Source organism: Ammospiza caudacuta, chromosome 12 (genome assembly GCF_027887145.1).
Source record: "Ammospiza caudacuta isolate bAmmCau1 chromosome 12, bAmmCau1.pri, whole genome shotgun sequence".
Lineage (NCBI taxonomy): Eukaryota > Metazoa > Chordata > Aves > Passeriformes > Passerellidae > Ammospiza > Ammospiza caudacuta.
In genome coordinates, this window is record NC_080604.1 from 13520280 (window position 1) to 13538082 (window position 17803).

At 64.5% G+C, this 17803-nt stretch overlaps 6 protein-coding genes across 7 annotated transcripts; 3 read left to right on the plus strand and 3 right to left on the minus strand.

Annotated features, from left to right (window-relative positions):
* Window positions 1-89: 89 nt before the first annotated feature.
* On the plus strand, window positions 90-1895 carry OGG1 (8-oxoguanine DNA glycosylase). Its single transcript, XM_058813234.1, has 7 exons — window positions 90-256; window positions 339-622; window positions 699-878; window positions 965-1143; window positions 1218-1359; window positions 1452-1501; window positions 1577-1895. Exons 1-7 carry the CDS (start codon window positions 147-149, stop codon window positions 1637-1639), a joined length of 1008 nt encoding a protein of 335 aa, XP_058669217.1. The 5' UTR covers window positions 90-146; the 3' UTR covers window positions 1640-1895.
* CAMK1 (calcium/calmodulin dependent protein kinase I) lies at window positions 1868-5460 on the minus strand. Of its 2 annotated transcripts, XM_058813233.1 has the most exons (12): window positions 5407-5460; window positions 4867-4980; window positions 4030-4161; window positions 3732-3806; window positions 3525-3663; window positions 3304-3430; window positions 3134-3209; window positions 2928-3040; window positions 2746-2824; window positions 2561-2648; window positions 2353-2479; window positions 1868-2275 (listed from the first exon to the last, which is right to left on the minus strand). In XM_058813233.1, the coding sequence occupies exons 2-12, from the start codon at window positions 4950-4952 to the stop codon at window positions 2220-2222; spliced, it is 1098 nt and encodes a 365-aa protein (XP_058669216.1). In that variant the 5' UTR covers window positions 4953-4980; window positions 5407-5460; the 3' UTR covers window positions 1868-2219. The 2 variants fall into 2 exon arrangements, with proteins under 2 accessions (XP_058669216.1, XP_058669215.1); XM_058813232.1 differs by lacking the exon at window positions 5407-5460 and having other exon boundaries at window positions 4867-5202.
* Window positions 5461-5920: 460 nt separating this feature from the next.
* Window positions 5921-8773, minus strand: TADA3 (transcriptional adaptor 3). The gene is made up of 8 exons (XM_058813231.1): window positions 8275-8773; window positions 7900-8150; window positions 7625-7730; window positions 7331-7472; window positions 7076-7179; window positions 6866-6975; window positions 6549-6734; window positions 5921-6468 (listed from the first exon to the last, which is right to left on the minus strand). Exons 1-8 carry the CDS (start codon window positions 8479-8481, stop codon window positions 6276-6278), a joined length of 1299 nt encoding a protein of 432 aa, XP_058669214.1. The 5' UTR covers window positions 8482-8773; the 3' UTR covers window positions 5921-6275.
* Window positions 8774-9057: 284 nt separating this feature from the next.
* On the plus strand, window positions 9058-10991 carry ARPC4 (actin related protein 2/3 complex subunit 4). The gene is made up of 6 exons (XM_058813235.1): window positions 9058-9143; window positions 9327-9445; window positions 9765-9876; window positions 9948-10043; window positions 10183-10353; window positions 10779-10991. Exons 1-6 carry the CDS (start codon window positions 9141-9143, stop codon window positions 10782-10784), a joined length of 507 nt encoding a protein of 168 aa, XP_058669218.1. The 5' UTR covers window positions 9058-9140; the 3' UTR covers window positions 10785-10991.
* Window positions 10992-11608: 617 nt separating this feature from the next.
* Window positions 11609-15136, plus strand: TTLL3 (tubulin tyrosine ligase like 3). Its single transcript, XM_058812741.1, has 12 exons — window positions 11609-11633; window positions 11828-11931; window positions 12056-12367; window positions 12487-12615; window positions 12683-12797; window positions 12895-12977; window positions 13231-13424; window positions 13513-13661; window positions 13738-13984; window positions 14061-14496; window positions 14571-14815; window positions 14965-15136. The coding sequence occupies exons 1-12, from the start codon at window positions 11609-11611 to the stop codon at window positions 15134-15136; spliced, it is 2211 nt and encodes a 736-aa protein (XP_058668724.1).
* A 748-nt stretch (window positions 15137-15884) lies between these two features.
* Window positions 15885-17767, minus strand: RPUSD3 (RNA pseudouridine synthase D3). The gene is made up of 9 exons (XM_058813057.1): window positions 17688-17767; window positions 17262-17329; window positions 17141-17185; window positions 16956-17052; window positions 16760-16867; window positions 16607-16691; window positions 16411-16537; window positions 16191-16330; window positions 15885-16110 (listed from the first exon to the last, which is right to left on the minus strand). Exons 1-9 carry the CDS (start codon window positions 17765-17767, stop codon window positions 15940-15942), a joined length of 921 nt encoding a protein of 306 aa, XP_058669040.1. The 3' UTR covers window positions 15885-15939.
* Between the last annotated feature and the right edge of the window lie 36 nt (window positions 17768-17803).

A 17803-nucleotide genomic window follows, 5' to 3' on the forward strand; every position in this document is an offset into this window, starting at 1 on the left:
GGTGCGGGGCCGGGGGCACGGGCTGGGCCGCTCTGGGGAGGTGTGGGGCCAGGCCAGGGCTGTGGGGCAGCTGGAGGCGCAGCGCCGGGCGGTACCTTGACCCGCCGCCCTCGCGGGTAGCGGCGCGCAGTTACTCCCCGGCCCCCATGAAGCTGCGGGACGCCCCCTCCGCCTGCCCGTCCCTGTGGCGCTGGTTGCCGTGCCCGCCGGCCGAGCTGCGCCTGGACCTGGTGCTCTCCTCGGGACAGAGCTTCCGGTGAGCCAGCCCGGGCGTCTCGGGTGTGCCCCGCCCCAGCTCGGCGCGTCCGAGCCGGCCCCGACTCCCCCGTGTGCGGCAGGTGGTGGGAGAGCAGCCCGGGGGCGTGGACGGGTGTGCTAGGGGGCCGCGTCTGGACACTACGGCAGGACGGGGACCGGCTCTGGTACACGGTGTACGGCGAGGAGGATGAACACGAGGAGGAGGAGCGGGATGGGTGTCCCGCCAAAGCAGAGAAGCTGAACGCCGCAGAGACGGAGCGGATCCTGCGTGACTACTTCCAGCTGGACGTGGGGCTGTCGGCCCTGTACCACGCCTGGGGGGCGGCCGACCCCCTGTTCCGCAAGGTGGCCAAAGACTTCCCAGGTGAGGCGGCCCCACGGAGCTACAAGGGATGGCCATAGCACCTGCTCGGCGTCCCCTCACCGCATCCTGCCTGCAGGGGTGCGGGTGCTGCGGCAGGACCCCGTCGAGTGCCTCTTCTCCTTCATCTGCACCTCCAACAACCACATTTCCCGCATCACTGCCATGATCGACCGCCTCTGCCAGGCCTTCGGCCGCCGCCTCTGCTGCCTCGATTCCCGGCCCTTCCATGCCTTCCCGTCCCTCTCGGAGCTCACAGGTCCACCGCCACCTCGCTGCTGCCGCTGTGATATCGCCGTGGTCTCGCCTGCGCCCACTCACGTCCCTGTGCTGTGCTCCCCCCAGGTGCTGATGCCGAGGCTCGGCTGCGGGCGCTGGGCTTTGGCTACCGGGCCAAGTTTGTCAGCGGCAGTGCGCGGGCCATCGCTGAGGGGCTCGGCCCCGAGGGGCTGTGCCAGCTCCGCTCCGCGTCCTATGCCGAGGCCAGGAGGGTGCTGTGTGCCCTGCCTGGTGTAGGTGCCAAGGTGGGTGCCAGGACGGGGGTGGGACAGGGAGCAGAGAGCTGCACTGGGGGCTGACTGGGTGCTGCTGGTGGCAGGTGGCCGACTGTGTGTGCCTGCTGTCCCTGGACAAGGCGGAGGCGGTGCCTGTGGACACGCACGTCTGGCAAATCGCACGGCAGCGCTATGGCGTGGCGCTGGGCGGCAAGAGCCTCACCCCCCGGGCCTACCAGGAGATCGGTGAGGGCAGGGCTGCGTCCTGATGTGGGACCCTCAGGGATGGTGGATGGTGCAAGTGTACCCTCACTCTGGTGTTCACCCTCTTTCTGCAGGCGACTTCTTCCGGGAGCTGTGGGGCGCTCATGCTGGCTGGGCACAGGCAGTGAGTATCCCCCCCTTCCTGGCACCCTTGTCCTCCACCCCAAGCCATGCCCACCCCATCATCTCCCCATTCCAGGTCCTGTTCTGTGCTGACCTCCGCAAGGGCCAGAAGCCAGCTGGCAGCCAGCATCAGGCCTGAGAGCTGAGGCTGGGACAGCCATGGGGGTGGGTTCCTCTAGGGACACCCCAGGAGGAACAGAGACTTGAGTGGGACACTGCACCTGCTGCCAGCCTGGGATGGAGGGGTGTGGGCAGCTGCCTGGTGCTTGCCCACTGTGTGCATGGGGGAAGCTGCTGCCCTGGGCAGTGAAGCTGGAGGGGTCAGGGCTGTGTCCAGCTCCCTCAGTGCAGAGCTGAGCCAAGCACCTTTGGCCTCTTGTCTTTATTACAAGCAATAAAATAGAAACATCCATTTGGAAAATTGTCCTTGAACATGCTGGGGTTGGGGATGTGAGACAGTGCCAGGCCAGGTGTGGAGGGAGGGAAGGGGTGTGGGAAGGGGCCTGGGACAAAGCCCCAAGCTGGGGAGCTCTGTGGTGCGCTCCTGCCCCGACGCAGAACTCTGCTCTGAGGCTGCAGTGGGGGCAGCTCCACATAAGCAGGACAAGCCAAGCAGGGTGCCTGCACAATATCTCCCCTGCTCCTGCACTGCAGAGCCCCCCACCCCACATGGCTGGACCCCCTTGGGCCCCCTTGGAGGCAGCTGTGTGGGGCCGTGCTCAGTCTGGTGGGAGACGCTGAGCTCTGCTTGGGGGTGGGCGCCCACACTCTGACCCTGCAGGGAGGAACAGGGTGAGATCCTGGTGGCAGCCTTGAGGGGTCTGGGATGGGGATAGGGAGTTCAGGGCTCACCATTGCTGGTCCCTCCAACCAACGGTTCGCCAGGGCTCATGGGAGTTGTCTGCCCAGGGATGTCCTGGCTGGTTCCCAGCTGCAGCTTTCTCATGTGCCTCACCACCGCCGTGGCATTGAAAGCTTGCTACTGACCGCAGTGTCAGCTGGTATGGGGTGCCTGAGGGGCTGCTGCACCCCCTGGCACCCACCAGCACCCCACACTCACCTTCCACTTGCTCTTTGCAAAATTCTTCTTGATCTGCTCGCTCACTGACTGGTGGATGTTCTTGTCCAGGGCTGTGTCCCCGGCAATCCTGGAGCAAGAGAGAAGTCAGCCAGGGCACCCCTATCCCATGGCTGCTGTGGGGGGAGCAGGAGAGGGGGGCAGACAGCAATAGGTCTCCCCATTACCAGGGATGCTGCAGGGCTTGCTCACAGGTGAATCGCTTGGCAGGGTCCTTCTCCATCAGGTGCTGGATAAAGTCCTTGGCTGCAACAGAGCATGGAGCAGCTCTGAGTGTCCTCTATTCCTCTGGGTACTGTGAAGCCACACCAGGCTCATAGGCCCCACTGCCCTGGTGGTCTCAGCTCACCTGAGTCTGAGATATCATCCCAGTAGGGTGAGTCAAACTCGTACTCTGCCTGCAGGATCTGCTCAAAGAGCTTGGCATCGTTCTCATCATAGAAAGGGGGGTAACCACAGAGCCTAGAGGGGCAGTGGAGAGGGGGCTGCTGGTCCCAGGCAGCCCCAAGGTGCCAGGCCTCCAGGAAGGGAGAGAGTGGGAGGGGGGATACATACAGGATGTAGGCGATGACTCCGATGGACCAGCAATCCACTGCTTTGCTGTAGGGCTTCTGTGCTAGCACCTCAGGGGCTGGGGGGGAAGGCAGCGGTGAGGGGGGATCCCAGGCTGTGTGGGGATCCCAACCCCACACCTAGGGTGGTGGCAGCCCGTGGCAGGCGCTCACCCACATAGCCAGGGGTGCCACAGGCTGTGGACAGGACACTGCCACAGCCCTCGATCTTGGACAGCCCGAAGTCGCTGATCATGATCTTGGAGTCCTCATCCATGCTGTAATAGAGCAGGTTCTCGGGCTGTGAGGAGAGGAGGGCAGAGGGAGGGGTGACACTGGGGTCTCCTGCTGCCTGGTGCCATGACAGTGCTGTGTGTGTCCCCTCAGCTGCTCACCTTCAGGTCACGGTGGACGATGCCCATGTCGTGCAGGTATTTGACGGCGTCGAGGATCTGCCGGATCAGGGCGCTGGCGTCGCGCTCCGTGTAGAAACCCTTCTCCACAATGCGGTCAAAGAGCTCCCCCCCCGAGACCCTGCAGGGATGGGCAGCACCTGTCAGCACGGCCCCCCCGCCCCTCAGGAGCCCCACAACGTCACTCACAGCTGCATGATGAGGTAGAGGTGGGTGCCACTCTCGTAGATGTCATCCAAGGCCACGATATTGGGGTGCTTGATTCTGCAGGGGGAGGCACAGGGGGTGGTGAGAGGGCACTGGGCTGCCCCCACACCAGCCCCCAGGGGACAGGGAGCAGCCAGGCTCCGTGCCACAGGTCATCACGCGCCGCTGGCTATTTTGGGCACTGGCAATAACGCACAGCGATGAGTGCTGGCACTGAGGGGCTCTGCCGGGTGGGGGGCACAGAGTGAAACCCCCACCCCGGTGCTGGGACGGCCCCTACTTGTGGAGGACGGCAATCTCGTTCTCAATGCTGGTCTCCTTTCCCTCCAGTGCCTTCTTGGCAATGCACTTGATGGCCACGAGCTTCCGCGTCGCCTTCTCCTCCGCCAGGACCACCTCGGAGAAGGCCCCCCTGGGGGGGGTGAGGGATGAGCAGGGCACGGCGGCCACAGCCGGAGCGGAGCTGCCGATGCCGCCGTGCCACGATTGTCATGGCGACAGGCAGAAAGTCCAGCTATTTATAGAAGAAAAGCAAGCAGGAGCGGCTGGCTGGGATGGCCGGACATGGGCCCTGCCAGCGATAGGATGCCTGGAACCCTCCGCCCTCCCAGGGTGGCTGCACCATCCCCAAATCAGGCAGGGTAAGGCTCTGGTGTTACTGAGGTCAAGCCGTGCTGGGGCTGAGCCCCCATGTGTGCTGCCGTATCCCTCTGCTGTGCCACCCTGGAGCACCCAGGAGCCAGCCAGAGCTGTTGGCAGTGCTCAGGTGGGGAAGAGACAGGAGGGACAGGCAGTGTGTCCGCACTGTGCTGGGCTCTAAGCCCTGACATAATTAACCTGCTAATCCAGCCTAAGAGCCTTACCATGCCGTGGGCACTGCCAGGAACCCCTCTGCCAGCCAGGGGACCACCCTCAGGTACCCTCAGCACAGCCCAAGAACCAGCCAGTGCCAGAGGGACGTGGCACCTGTGCCCCACAGCACGTCCCCTCAAATGCAAGTCCCACCTTGGGCAAGGATTTGAGCTGGTTCCATATGGAAGGTTGGGCAAAACCTGAGAGGCCAGACCCATCACCACAAGTCACTGTCACTGGCGTGTCACCCCAGTCTGCAACTCACGTGCCCAGGACATCTCGGAAATCATAGATCCGCTGAATATCCTCGATCCTCTTCTTCCAGCTGGGCCCATCCTGCCCCAGCGGCATGGTGCCCTGTAGGGCCACCCACTCCCACCTGTGACACGAGTGGGGACAGGCTGTCAGCCTGCTGGGATGGCATGGGGACACGGGCATGACGGGGTGCTACGGAGCGGTGGTTGTCATCCCGGGGTGATGGGAACAAGCTGTGCGACGCGGGAGTTTTGGCGTAGATTGCCCCAGTGGGGGAACGCGCTGGGACCCTCCCGATGCCCGCCCATGGGCGGGTGCGGGGCGGGCAGGCGGCGGGAGGGCTCCAGACACACGCGTAGTTGCTCGGGGGGGTCCCCACCGCCATTCCCCGCGCCCGCCAGCCGGCACAGCGGCGGCGGGCGGGACACGCGTGGGAGCGGAGATGCGTGGCGCGGGTGATGCGCAGCTCCGCCGCCGCTACGCAGTATCCCGCGTGGGGACGACCTCCTCCGCGCGTGGGGACGCCGCCCCCGCCCCGGCCAGCCCTTACCGACGGCCCCGGCCCCAGGCCCCGCGGCGGAGCAGCGGCGACTCCTCCCGGCGCGGCGCCGCCGGACAGCGCTGACGTCACGGTGAGGGCGGGCAGACGCGGCCGCTGCCAATGGGAGGGGGCGGCTCGGCCGCGGTAGGGGAAGGGGGGGGACACGCGTGACCGCGGGCCCGCGTGGACACGCGGGAAAAGCGCGGGGACGGCGGCGCGGCATCACCCCCAGGCTCCCCCCGCAGCTGCTGGGGGGATGCGAGAGCATTCCTTGGGGAGACACGAGTGGAGTGCAGGACAGACCCGGCCCCGCCACTCCTCGACCCCCTCCCCAGACCGAGCCCACCCCCCACAGCCGGGCAGCGCTGTCCCCAATATCACCACACCGTCACCTGCACACGGCTGCCTTTATTGCCGGTGTTCGCGGCAATGGAAACCACCGGAACATGGAGAGCTTGGCCACCCACCCACCAGACCCCCCACCCCTCCAGCCGCTTCCCCTCCCCAGTCCACCCATGGGGCTGGGATCTCCCCCTGCCCCGCATCACAGAGAGGGACAGGGGACCGTGGGAATCGCATCATCACATCTGGCCCCTGCAGTGACCTGGCTGATGTCACCCGAGAAACAGGGGAGTGCAGGGGGGATATGGGAGTGGAAGGGAGGGACCTCCACAAGTCCACGGAGTGCCCAGCTTGGGTCAATGACAGCCCTACACAGGGAAGGGGCAGCAGCTGGGCTCCTTCGTCCGAGTAGGGAGGCTGAGCACACTCAGGGCGCCGGGGAGGCTGTGCCAGTTCTGTCCCGTGGTGGCAGGGCTCAGGCAGGGCAGCCCCCTGCAGGTGAGGTCCACACAGAGTGGGTGGGTCCTTGGTCCCTGCTACCCATCCAGCAGCTTGAGGATGCTCTCCCTCTCCTTCAGGGTCTTCCAGGCCTGGTCCTTCTCCTTTTTGGTGGGCGTGCGCTTCTTTTGCCGGGCAGCCATGATCTTGCGGAATGCATCCATCACCTCATTGTCAGCCATGCGGACACGCTGCCGCAGCTCCTGCCGGTGCAGCTCCTCCTTGGCCAGCCTGGGGGGCACAGGGGGGCATCAGGCCCTGCCAGGCAGCCAGCCCCCTCCCTGCAACCACCCTAGCCTGCTGGCTCTCACCTCAGCAGCTCGTGCTTCTTGGTGCGGTTGTGTGCGCTGAGCGCCTTCAGCTCTGCCTGCCTCTTGCGTAGCTCAGCCAGCACCTCATCCTCCGAGTCCTCAGCCGGGCGGTCCTCTGACTCCAGCAGGCCCTGGGCCACCAGCTCCTCCTTGATCCGCCCCTCCAGTGACTTGGTGTGGGGGACACTGCCAGGGTGAGAGTGCTGCTGCCCACCACACACTCTCTGCTCCCTGTGCCTCGCAGCGGCAGGGAGCCAGCAGCAGGCTTGGTGCACCCAGGGGCAGTGCTGAGCTCTGGGCCCGCCCCAGCTGCTCACCTGAAGGGCTTGTTCTGGCTGCGGGGAGATGTGCCAGCACCGTCAGCTCCCGAGTCCTTGCCGGTGATCTCAGGGATGGGGGAGTCCTCAACAGGGGAGATGATGTTCTCCTAGCACAGGGAGCACCAGGGAGGGTTACAGCGCTGGGTTTTGTCAGCAATGCCCTACAGTGCCAGGCCACCATGGCACAGCACCATCAGAGCCCCTCACCTCCACAAGGGCCTGCAGAAGACGCTGTGTCAGGGGACCAAAGGGACACCCATCCTCTGGCTGCTCGTGCTGGGCTTCTGACTTCTTCAGGAGGGCATCGACATCTAGGAGCAAGCGGGAGAGAGGAAAAAGCAACCCCAAAGACACAGAGATGAGCAGTGGGCCAGGGCAACCTCAGCCTTTCTTAGGCCTGGCTCCATTGGGCACAAGCACTCCCAGCCCCTCTGGGCAAAGACAGGGGTGGGATTGGGGCACCTTTAGTGTCCAGCTCAGTCAGTGGCCCCAGGACACCTTTCTTCTTGTCAGCAGCAGCTGCAGCCCGGGCTCCATCCTTCTGCTCCTCCAGCAGGTCCTCTTGTGCCCAGCGTTGGGAGTAATGCTTCCCCAGAGGTGGAATCTGCAAAAGCAAGGCTCAGCACATCTCCTGCAGCCTCTGCCTTGCCTCCCAACTCACCAGTGCCACGGCAGCATCCCAGGCAGGAACAGTCACTGTGAGGTGCCAGAGGGGATGGGGAGAGAAAGCAAAGGAAGGGGCTTAGGAGCTTTCACCTTGTAATGCTCAGCCTCATCCTCCGGCGGCTTGAGCAGCTCCTCCAGGACTCTGACCTCCTCGTTGGTGAGGTCGGCACAGTACGGCTCCACCGATGCCCAGAACCTGCAAGAATGGATGAGCTGTGAGAGGGAGCTGCAGGGGAGCACGTGGAAGGTGACACATGTCCCCTTTCCCCATGTGGCCCCTCTCCTCTCGGGCTAGAGGCAGCCCTTGTGCCACGTGCTCCAAGGAAGGAGAAAGATGATCCCAATGCCTCCCAACACCCACCCACCTGTTTGGAGCATCATTTTTGGGGATGCGGGGCACATCAATGGGATCATCCTGGAACTCGTATTCCTGGATCTTGGGCTGCAGGTTCTTAGACTTGGGCCGGCCAGGCCCAGGCCCAGTCCCGTGGCCCCCTTTGCCCTCCAGCTTCTGCTTCTTGGGCTTCCCATGTTTTACAGATGTGCCCACGTCGTGGTCCTTGCTCAGCTTCAGGAACCGCCGGTCACCCTTCTTATCCTGCCAGTCCGTCAGGATCTGGAAGAGAGTGGTGTCCCATCAGGCCCCGTGCCCAGCGCTGAGCAGGGCACACCAGAGGCAGCCCCTCGGTGGGAAGGAGCCAGACCGAGAGTCCGTCCCTGACCCAGCGCGGCCCCAGCACCTGTGTCTCAGCCTCCAGGACGCGAAGGCGGCGGCTGGCCGAGGACAGCAGCGTCTCCAGCTCCAGCTGCAGCGTGTCCAGCTCCTCGATGCCGATGCCATCGTCCTCCGAGCGGGCCAGCACGGCCGTGTAGCGGGGACACACTTTCACGTGGTCCACCGACTTGAAGTCATGGAACTGCAGCGGGCAGTCCTTCAGCTCGCTCATGGTGGCCGGGCACCGAGTGGGCTCTGGGGGACCGACGGGAACACGGGGGAGCCGGGGCGGGGGCAGCCGGCAGGGAATGGAGTGGAGTGACGGGCTACGGAGGGCCGGGGGGCATTGGGGGTCTGTGGAACCAGGGCAGGGAATCACCGGGGCGCTGAGAAGAACGTGGGGAGAATCACCAGGGCGCTGAGGGAACAAGGCGGGGGGGATCACCGAAGCGCCGAGGAACCCGGCGGGGGGATCGCCGCGGGGAACCGGAGGGAGATCACCGCGGCGCGGCGGGGGCGGCCCCGGGGCGCAGCGGAGGCCGCGGGGCCGGGTCTGGGCCGGGCGCCCCTTCCGGCCCCGCGGGCGCCCCGCCCCTCGCCGCCCATTGGCCGCACCGCGCCCCGCGCCGCCTCTCATTGGTCCAGCCCGCCCTCCATCTCCCTTCCCTAATATGGAAACGCTGACAGGCCCGTACCAAGCGCGACGCGGCGCGGGGGGAGCCGCGCGACGTCTCGCCGCCGCCACCCGGCTCCGTGCCGCGGGGGGGCCAGGCCGCAGGGCGGGAGCCTCCCGCCGCCCCCCCTCCCTCCCGCCGCAGTGGGAGGTGCCGCGCATCCCGGAAGAGGTGATCAGCCACTTCCGCCTGGCCGGCCCGGAGCTCCGCTGCCACCATGGTAGGGCGGGGGGCGCCCCGTGAGGGGCGGCGGCACCGGGGGGCCCGGGGAGGGTCGGAACCGGGGCCGGCGGAGTGAGCGGAGCTGCGGGGGCTGCGGGCTGCTGGTCGGGGGCAGGGGCAGGGGAAAGACCCGAGCCCGGGCTCCTGTCGGGGGTCTGACGCCGCCGCCGTGTCCCCGCAGACTGCCACGCTGCGCCCGTACCTGAACGCGGTGCGCGCTACGCTGCAGGCCGCGCTGTGCCTGGAGAACTTCTCCTCGCAGGTGGTGGAGCGGCACAACAAGCCCGAGGTGGAAGTCAGGTACGGGGCGAGAGGGAACAGCAGGAGAACCCCGCGGAGCCCTGGCTTCCCGCCCCGGGGGTCGCTGGCCCGTTCCTGCCGTGCCTCGGCCACCCCCAGCCCTTGGGCACACGGCCGGTGCCGGCGGGGAGCGGCGGGGGGGAGGAACGGGATCTCGCTTGGGGCCGAGGGGATGCCTGCCCTGAGGGGGAACATCTTCGGGACGCGGGAGCATCCTGTAGCAAAGCCCCCACATCCCCTGATCCCTGCGGCTCCCCTTCCCTGTTTCCCACAGTAAATGCTTCCTTCTGAGTCACTCCTGCCCCCCCTCTGTTCGCAGGAGCAGCAAGGAGCTGCTGTTGCAGCCGGTGATCATCAGCAGGAACGAGAAGGAGAAGGTGCTCATCGAGGGTTCCATTAACTCCGTGCGTGTCAGCATCGCCGTGAAGCAGGTGAGGGGGGCTCGGGCAGGGGCTGACGGCTCAGCCCCTGGGGAAGCCTCACTTCCCTTTTCTCTCTCCAGGCTGACGAGATCGAGAAGATCCTGTGCCACAAATTCATGCGCTTCATGATGATGAGGGCTGAGAACTTCTTTATTCTGCGCAGGAAGCCCGTGGAGGTGAGGTGACAGGGAGGGGACAGAGCAGCTCCTGCCGCTGCCCCTGGCACTGGGAGGGTGCCCAGTGCAGAGCTGGGATGTGAGCTTGCATGGCCAGCGGTTTGGGTGCTAAACCCGAGGGTGTTTCTCTCTTGTGCAGGGTTATGATATCAGCTTCTTGATCACAAACTTCCACACGGAGCAGATGTACAAGCACAAGCTGGTGGACTTTGTCATCCACTTCATGGAGGAGATTGACAAGGAAATCAGCGAGATGAAACTCTCTGTCAATGCCAGGGCCCGCATCGTGGCAGAGGAGTTCCTTAAGAATGTGAGACTCTGAAATGGGAGGAGGGGTCTGTGATTTTGGGAGTGGGGTGTGGGGTCAATGCCAGTGCCCAGAGCCCCCCAGTCCCATTAGTGAGGATGGGGGCGGGGAGGGCTTTTGGGAACCTCTCTCTTGGGGACAGGGAGGAAAGGATGCCAAAAGCACTTGTATCCCCTTTGCTCATGAAGTGCCAGCTTTTGAGACCCCCAGAGCTGCTCAGTGGCAGCAGCAGCCTTAGGGGATGAGACCCTTTTGGTGGGTGCTGAGATGGATGTGCAGTGCCTGGGGAGGCAGCAGGAGAAGCTGAGCACGGATCCCTGTGAGCAGTGGCCACCCTCAGCCTCCATCCCAGGTGCCAGGAGGGTGGTGAGGGTTCTCAGAGCGCTGCAGGCAGGGACTGGACTAACAGCCGTGTGTTTTCTCTGCAGTTTTAGGCCGTGGTGCAGGACCCCGTGGCTCCCCTGTGCTTGTGCCCAGCGGGCACTGTGCCTGTGCCTGCTCCCGTTTCTCGAGGATCGCCGGGCGGGGCCGGGCCCTGCCCACCCCTCCTGGGCTGGGCGGGAGCAGCCCCTGCTTGCGGCAGTGCGGCCCCGCCGCCGCCCCTGTCTCGTCTTGTTTTTTAAACGGTCTTGTTTGCTGTACCCACCGCCTCTGTCTCCTCCCTCCCGCCGCGCTGGGCCACACCGGGGGGTGGGGGAGGGCATGGAAGGGGAGCAGAAATGGAACTGGAGGGGCACAGTGCAGCAGCAGCAGCCAACAGTGGGGTGAGCCCTGATGGTGTGTGAGGGGCCGTGGGGGGTGTCAGGAGAGTATGAAAGGACTTGAAGTTGGCCTGGGGGCAGCAAGGGGCTTGGGTTGTGGGGCACAAAAGGGTTTTGTGCAGGGTGTGAGGTCTGAGTGGGGGATGGCTGGCTGTGGATATAGGGGGGCTGTTTCTGTCCCCCCCTGTGTGCAGTGGAGCCATCTTGGTGGCTGGAGCTGGGGCTGTGACATCACAGTGGTGCTGGTGTTGGGGAGCCATATCCTGCATTCTAACACCAGTGGTACTGGGCTTCAGAGGCCATGTCCTGTGCTGCACTCCGACTTCAGTCCCCAGCAGGACAGGGGAATAGGCCAAGCTGCTTGGCACAGAGGAGGAAGAGCCACCCAGAGCTCTCCTCAGGCTGCCATGGGACAATGTGACCCAGAGAGCAGCATTGCAGGCACACAGCCCTCCAGACAGGAACAATACTTGAGCAGGGCACACTTCAGCCCCCTCATGGCCCAGGAGGCTGGGGACGAGGGTACAGTGGGGTATCCTGGGTCTGTGCGCTGCAGCTGGGATGGTGGCACAAAGCTCAGCAGGTTGGAGACTACCCTTTCAAGGCCCCGAAGTTCATATCAGAGGCAGGCAGGTCAGTGCTTTCTGCCTCCCCATGCCTGCCCCGTGGGACTGGGGACGTGGGCACAGTGGGCTCAGACAGGGCTGTCCTCACAGGGCATTCAGCAGCCACCAGCAGCAGCCACCAGGGTCGCTGCCAGCGCTTGTTTACCCTTGAGCAGATCAAGAAGGCAAAGCTGCATGTGGAGATGGCCGTTAAGGTGAGGGACCCAAGTTCACACCCCTCAAATACCACCTGCTTGCATTTATTGCGTTTCTGGCTCAGGAGAGCCGAGCCAGAGGAACAAGAACTGGGGCAGGCTGAGCCCACTGGTCTCTGCACAGGAGAAGAAGATCTTCATGGTGCAGGGCCCCTACCCCATCATCCGCCAGCTGCTGCGAGCCCGGGGCTGGGTGGAGAGGAGGGCGCCCAGGACGGGCAGACAGCTGGAGCAGCACTGCAGTGACCAAAACAGGCAGCGGCTGCACACGGCGCCAGGCAGTGCTGGTGCTAAGCAGAGGGAGGTGCTGCTGAACCCACGTGGTGGGGCACAGCCTGTTGTGGGGAGCACAGACCCCCTGCACTACCCATGGCTACCTGCCGAGAAGGAGGAAGAGCAGTGCGACGAAGACCCGCTCTGCATCCACCGCCTCATGGTTAGCAGAGAGGGCTGGGCTGAGCCCGGCCACTGCCCCAGGCATGGGCACAGCCTTGGACAGGGCACGAGGGTGGGATGGGGGCTCTGTGTTCCACCCTGCCTTCCTCCCTCTGCCAGTCCTACCTGGCACGGGACCAGTTGCCAAACTTCATCTGGACCAACTTCCTTGAGACCGTTGACCGCCAGCTGCTGCAGGAGGACAGCGTGCTGAACCACTATGCCCGGGTGGATGCATTCACCACCAAGGTGGGAGGCTGGAGCCCTTGGGCAGGGAGATGGGGTCCAGTAGGGACTGACAACTTCCTCTAAACAGGAGGGGCTGTGCCTCAGCCTACAAAACCTGCCGTGGATTGAGAAAGCTGACCCCAACGCCTTCTTCCCCCGGTGCTACCGGCTGGGGACCAGAGATGATCGAGAAGCTTTCATTGGTGAGCTGAAGGCTGTTGCCCTCCTGTCCCTCCTTGTGCTCCCACTGCCCCAGAGTCCTGCACAGGACTGGCTGGGGATGATGCCTCCCTCTTGCAGAGGATTTCCGCCTGACAGCAGCACGCAGCCTGCTCAAACTGGCCCTAGAGGAGGCTGGGGACAGGCCAGTGAGGACTGAGCAGATCCCAAACTCTAACAATAGGGAAGGTGAGTACCTGGAGCCAGGCCTGGAGATGATGGCAGAGAGTACAGAGTTAGGGACAACTGATGGCTGAGCTTGGAGGCACAGCCTCTGCTCATGGCTGTGGCCTGGGATCCCCCACTCCCTCCTACTAGCCCAACTCATGGGTGTTCTGCTCCCAGTGCCATCCCCATGCACCCAAAGCCACCCATCCCACAGGGAGGCTCTGTCCCCAAAGCTGGCATAGGAGTCACATCTCTCACCCCAAGCATTCCACAGCACAGCCAGGCTCCCCCCTGTACCCTGAGCTGGTAGAGGAAGCCCTGGAGGTCTGTAAGCAGCACCTGGGCGTTCTGCAGCACGAGGACATCGACAGGAACACCCCGTCCCCCTGCAGGACATGCATCAACTGGGACAACTTCCTGCAGCAATACTACCGTGTGGCACAGTGAGTGCTGATGGGGGGACATCCCCCTGGGATGGGGGGACAGGGGCACCACGGCAGGGCTGCTGCTGAGGCCCCCTTCCCCCCACAGTGAGGGGGCAGGGCTGGTGCTGACCAGGCAGCAGCGGAAGCAGTGCCAGAACCTGCTGCAGAGCCTGGCAGAGAAGCTGCCCCAGCTTGACATGGAGGGCAAGCTCAACGTCTGGATCCTCAAGCCTGGTGCTGAATCCCAAGGCAGAGGTAAGGCTGGGGGAAGTGGGGAGCACGCAGAAGTTGCCCATTTAGGAGGGGTCCCACTATGATGCCTGTTTCCCAGGCATCATCTGCATGACGCGGCTGGAGGAGATGCTGCAGCTGGCATGGAGCTGCACAGCACCCTCGGTGCAGGTGGGCAGATGGGTGGTACAGAAGTACGTGGAGCGGCTGATGACCATCTTTGGCACCAAATTCGACATCCGGCAGTGGTTTGTTGTGACTGACTGGAAGCCACTGACCGTCTGGTTCTACCAAGACTGCTACCTGCGCTTCTGCTCGCGGCCCTTCTCCCTACATCACCTGGAGCGGTGAGTGCCCCACCCCAGCACCCCGGCTCCCCACACCCCAGCACCCCCTGACCCAGTCCCGCTCTCCCTGCCCCAGTGCCAGGCACCTCTGCAACGTCTCCGTCCAGAAGTGGTACAAGACGTCACCAGACCAGGACCCCCGTGTGCCGCCCGACAAGATCTGGTCAAACAAGCAGTTCCAGGAATACCTGGCACAGGTGGGGCAGGCGGATGCTTGGCACGGGGTGCTGGTGCCCGGCATGAAGGCGGCGATCCTGAATGCTCTGCGCAGCGCCCGGGACCGGGTGCGCTTCCGCAAGGGCAACTTCGAGCTCTATGGGGCCGACTTCGTTGTTGGGGAGAACCTCCAGCCCTGGCTGCTGGAGATCAACTCCTGCCCCACCATGAGCCCCTCCTCAGCAGTGACCCGACAGCTCTGTGCCAATGTCCAGCGGGACACGTTGCGCCTCGTGCTCGACCGTAAGGACAACCCCAGATGTTCCATTGGAGCGTTTGAGCTCATCTACAAGGAGGTAGGCTGGGGGGATGGGGGCCACACACCCCCCAGACACCCTGAACCCCTCCAATACCTGCTGTCTCCCTGCAGGCAGCTGTGCCCAGGCTTCTGTCAGGACGTGTGAAGCTGCTGGTCAAAGGCTGTTCCCTGAAGAGCCTCCAGTCAGAACAAGAGCAAGCCCGGGACCAGCTCCCCAGGACTCTCCAGGACCCTGTGTTCTCCAGGGCCAGAGAAGCCCGTGTCTCCAAGCGAGCCCAGCGTCATTTCTCCACCACTGCACTCAGTGCCCACAGGCTCCATGTGTCCCCAAGGGCCAGAACCACCCATGCACGCAAGCGAGCACAGCGTCATTTCTCCAACTCTGTGCCCAGTGCCCCCAAGCTCTCCCTGTCCCCAGGGGCCAGAAGCACCCAGGTGCTCCGGAGAGCACGGCATCCATCTCCTAGCACGGTGCCCAGTGCCCCCAAGCTCTCCCGGTCCCCAGGGCGCAGAACCACCCAGAGAGACCAGCATCGATCTCCTACCACGGTGCCCAGTGCCTACAAGGGCTCTGTGTCCCCAGCGGGCAGAACCACCCAGAGGACCCAGCCCAGAGCAGCCACAAAGAAGCTGCCTCCTCTGGAGCAACAGAGCCACTGCCCTTCCGCCAGCCCTGACCCCCCAGCACCAACAAAGTCTCGGGCCTCCCCTACCAGGAGCCAGGGGCTGCCACGGCTCGGTCACCCGCCTGAGCAGCCCCGGATCAGTGGCTGTCCCCTGGATTGGGTGCCGATGCCACCACCCCGGGGAGCCCTCAGAAACTCCTGGCAAACCCAAGGTTCTGCACGCTCCTTCCCTCCTGCCAAGCCCCTGCAACAACCTCAGCCTGCACAGAGCACCGGGACCCCGGGCCTGGAGCAGAAGAACACAGCAGCTCCCAATGGGATGCAGAAGACTTGGGACACTGAGACAGCCCCCGGAGTGGACAGCACCCTGCCTGTCCTTGCTGAGCCAACAAAGGCTGCCTCTGATCCCAAAGAGATCCCACTGCTGTGTTGTGGTACCCAGCTCCTCCCATGCTTTAAAATGATTCTGTGATAAGGAGTCTGTCTCAGACCTTCTGTGTGTGACAGCTGTGGGGAGGGGTAGGACTGCCCCTGGGATGGGGCTGTGGGTGGGAACTGGGACTGCCAGGGCAGAGAGCAGGCAGGAAAAGCTGTCTCTGCTCCTGCCTATGGTCGCCCCTGCCAGACAGAGCTGAGCTGGGTGATGACGCTGCTGCACTCCAGCACTTGGAACCAGGGCAGGCAGAGAGTGGTGGCAGGGCTGGTGCCCCCAGAGGCACAGCCAGGAGAAATGCATCCTCTGTGTGCCAAGAAAAGAACTGAGTGCTGGGCCACCCAGGCAACGGGGGAGATTTTAATGGGGTGGCAGAGAGCAGAAGGGTGGAGTGGGTGTCCACGGCAGCGCTATAGGGCTCCTAGTGCTCAGGCAGCCCCAGACAGCGCAGAGTGTGCAGGAAGTACGGTGGTGGGGGGGCACAGAGGGGGCCCTCAGGCAGCACTAGCTCCTGCAGGTGGATGTGGAGTGGGAGGCGATGGAGCTGCCGTGGAGAAAGCCCCAGCCGGGACAGCAACTCCTCGTCCAGGACCTGCAATGTGAGTGGGCAGCTCAGTGGGATGACTGAGGCTGTGCTGAAAGCCCCACCCAGCACCCAGCCTGGCCACGGACCTGAGTGTGGGTCGGGGCAGACTCGGGGCTCAGGAAGAAGGGCACTCCCAGCACCCTGCCCACGCGGGAGGAGTGCTTGTGGTCACCCAGGGCTGGGCACAGCAGCAGCGTCAGGTGCACCTGGAGCTGTTCTGGGAAGGCTGGGGAGGAACAGGGACAAGGTGAGATTGCACGGGTCAGGAAGGCGCCTGGGGTGGCAGAGGTGTTGGGAGACACTCACCCGTCCTGGGCTGGAGCTGGAGGAGGGCACAGCCCCCCACGGCACTCAGCACCCGGTAGCGAGTCAGGGTGCTCTTCACATCCTTCCTGGCCACGCTGCGGTGTCCTGGGGCTGGGACTGGCACCACCTGCAGAGCACAGCCCTCAGCACTCCCTGGGCTATCCCCTGTGCCCCCAGCCCACCGGCACACCCTTACCATGGCTCTGTCCCCCTGCTGCTGCCAGTTCAGCCCTGCGGAGATTTCACCCTCCACCTCTGCCGGGACTCCCATGGTGATGGCACTGCAGGGTAAGGCGGTGAGAAGGGGACAGGGCTCCCATGCCAGCATGGCAGGGTCCCAAGGACTCACCGATACGTGGCAGGGTACTGGCCTCTCCAACGAGCATCGGTGAAGAACTGTTGGAGCTTCTTAGTGGTTTGGTAGCAGCTGGATAGGAGGACAAGGCCAGAATACTCCCTGTGGGACATAGCTGCTTGAGACCTGCAGGGGGAAAGGCAGCCCCAGCTCCACCCCAGGACCTCCAGCCTGGACCCTTCTACCACACCTGGCAGGAGCCTTCACCACGTGGAGCTCAGCAGGGAGGCCCAGGCGTCGTCTCAGTGTCGGCAGCAGCGCATCCAGGCTCAGGTCCCCAGGACGCCCTGCGGAGGTGCCGGCAGCTCAGCAGCTGCTGAGCCTCCACGCAGACCCCCTCAGCCCTGCAGACCCCCATTGCTGTGCTGTACTCACCCAGAATGGGGAGGCCAGGGGGCTTGTTCAGTGCCAGCAGGGCTCCTAGTGAGGGGAAGTCTGGTCAGGATGTACCTCCCTTACTGTGTCCCTTGTCCCCACTCTCCCCTGTCGCAGGTACCTTCCCGGTGCACCACGGAGCCCTCCAGCAGCCTCAGCGTCTCCTTGGGGCCCAGCAGCCGCCTCCACCTGCAGGGGATGGAGTGGGCAGGGGGGACACAGGTGGGACTGCCCTCAGCACCCACCCTGCACCCCACTCTGCGTGTCTATAAATCTCACCCACCACTGTCCGCCCTCCTCTCCACGTGTGTCCGCACCCTCACGCTTCCCCGGCCCCACTGTGCTCGCACATCTGCGACCCCACAGATACGTCCCCAATCCCACAACCTCCCCACAACCCCAATTCATAACCCCTCTGTACCCACGCGTGTGCATTTCCAGGCGCCAGCACACCCGTGGGCGTGCACCCCACGGGGGTACACAGGCACTTCTGCACACCCGCACCCCATGTATCCACCCCATATATCCACCCTCGCCCCCTGCTGACCCCGCGGTGCGCGTTCCCGGTCCCGGACGCGTCAGCCCGCGCACGGCGGCGGCGGCGGCGGCGCTCCCGGTGCCCGCCATGGCGGCGGGGCCGCGCCTGCGCCGAGCGGTGCCCCC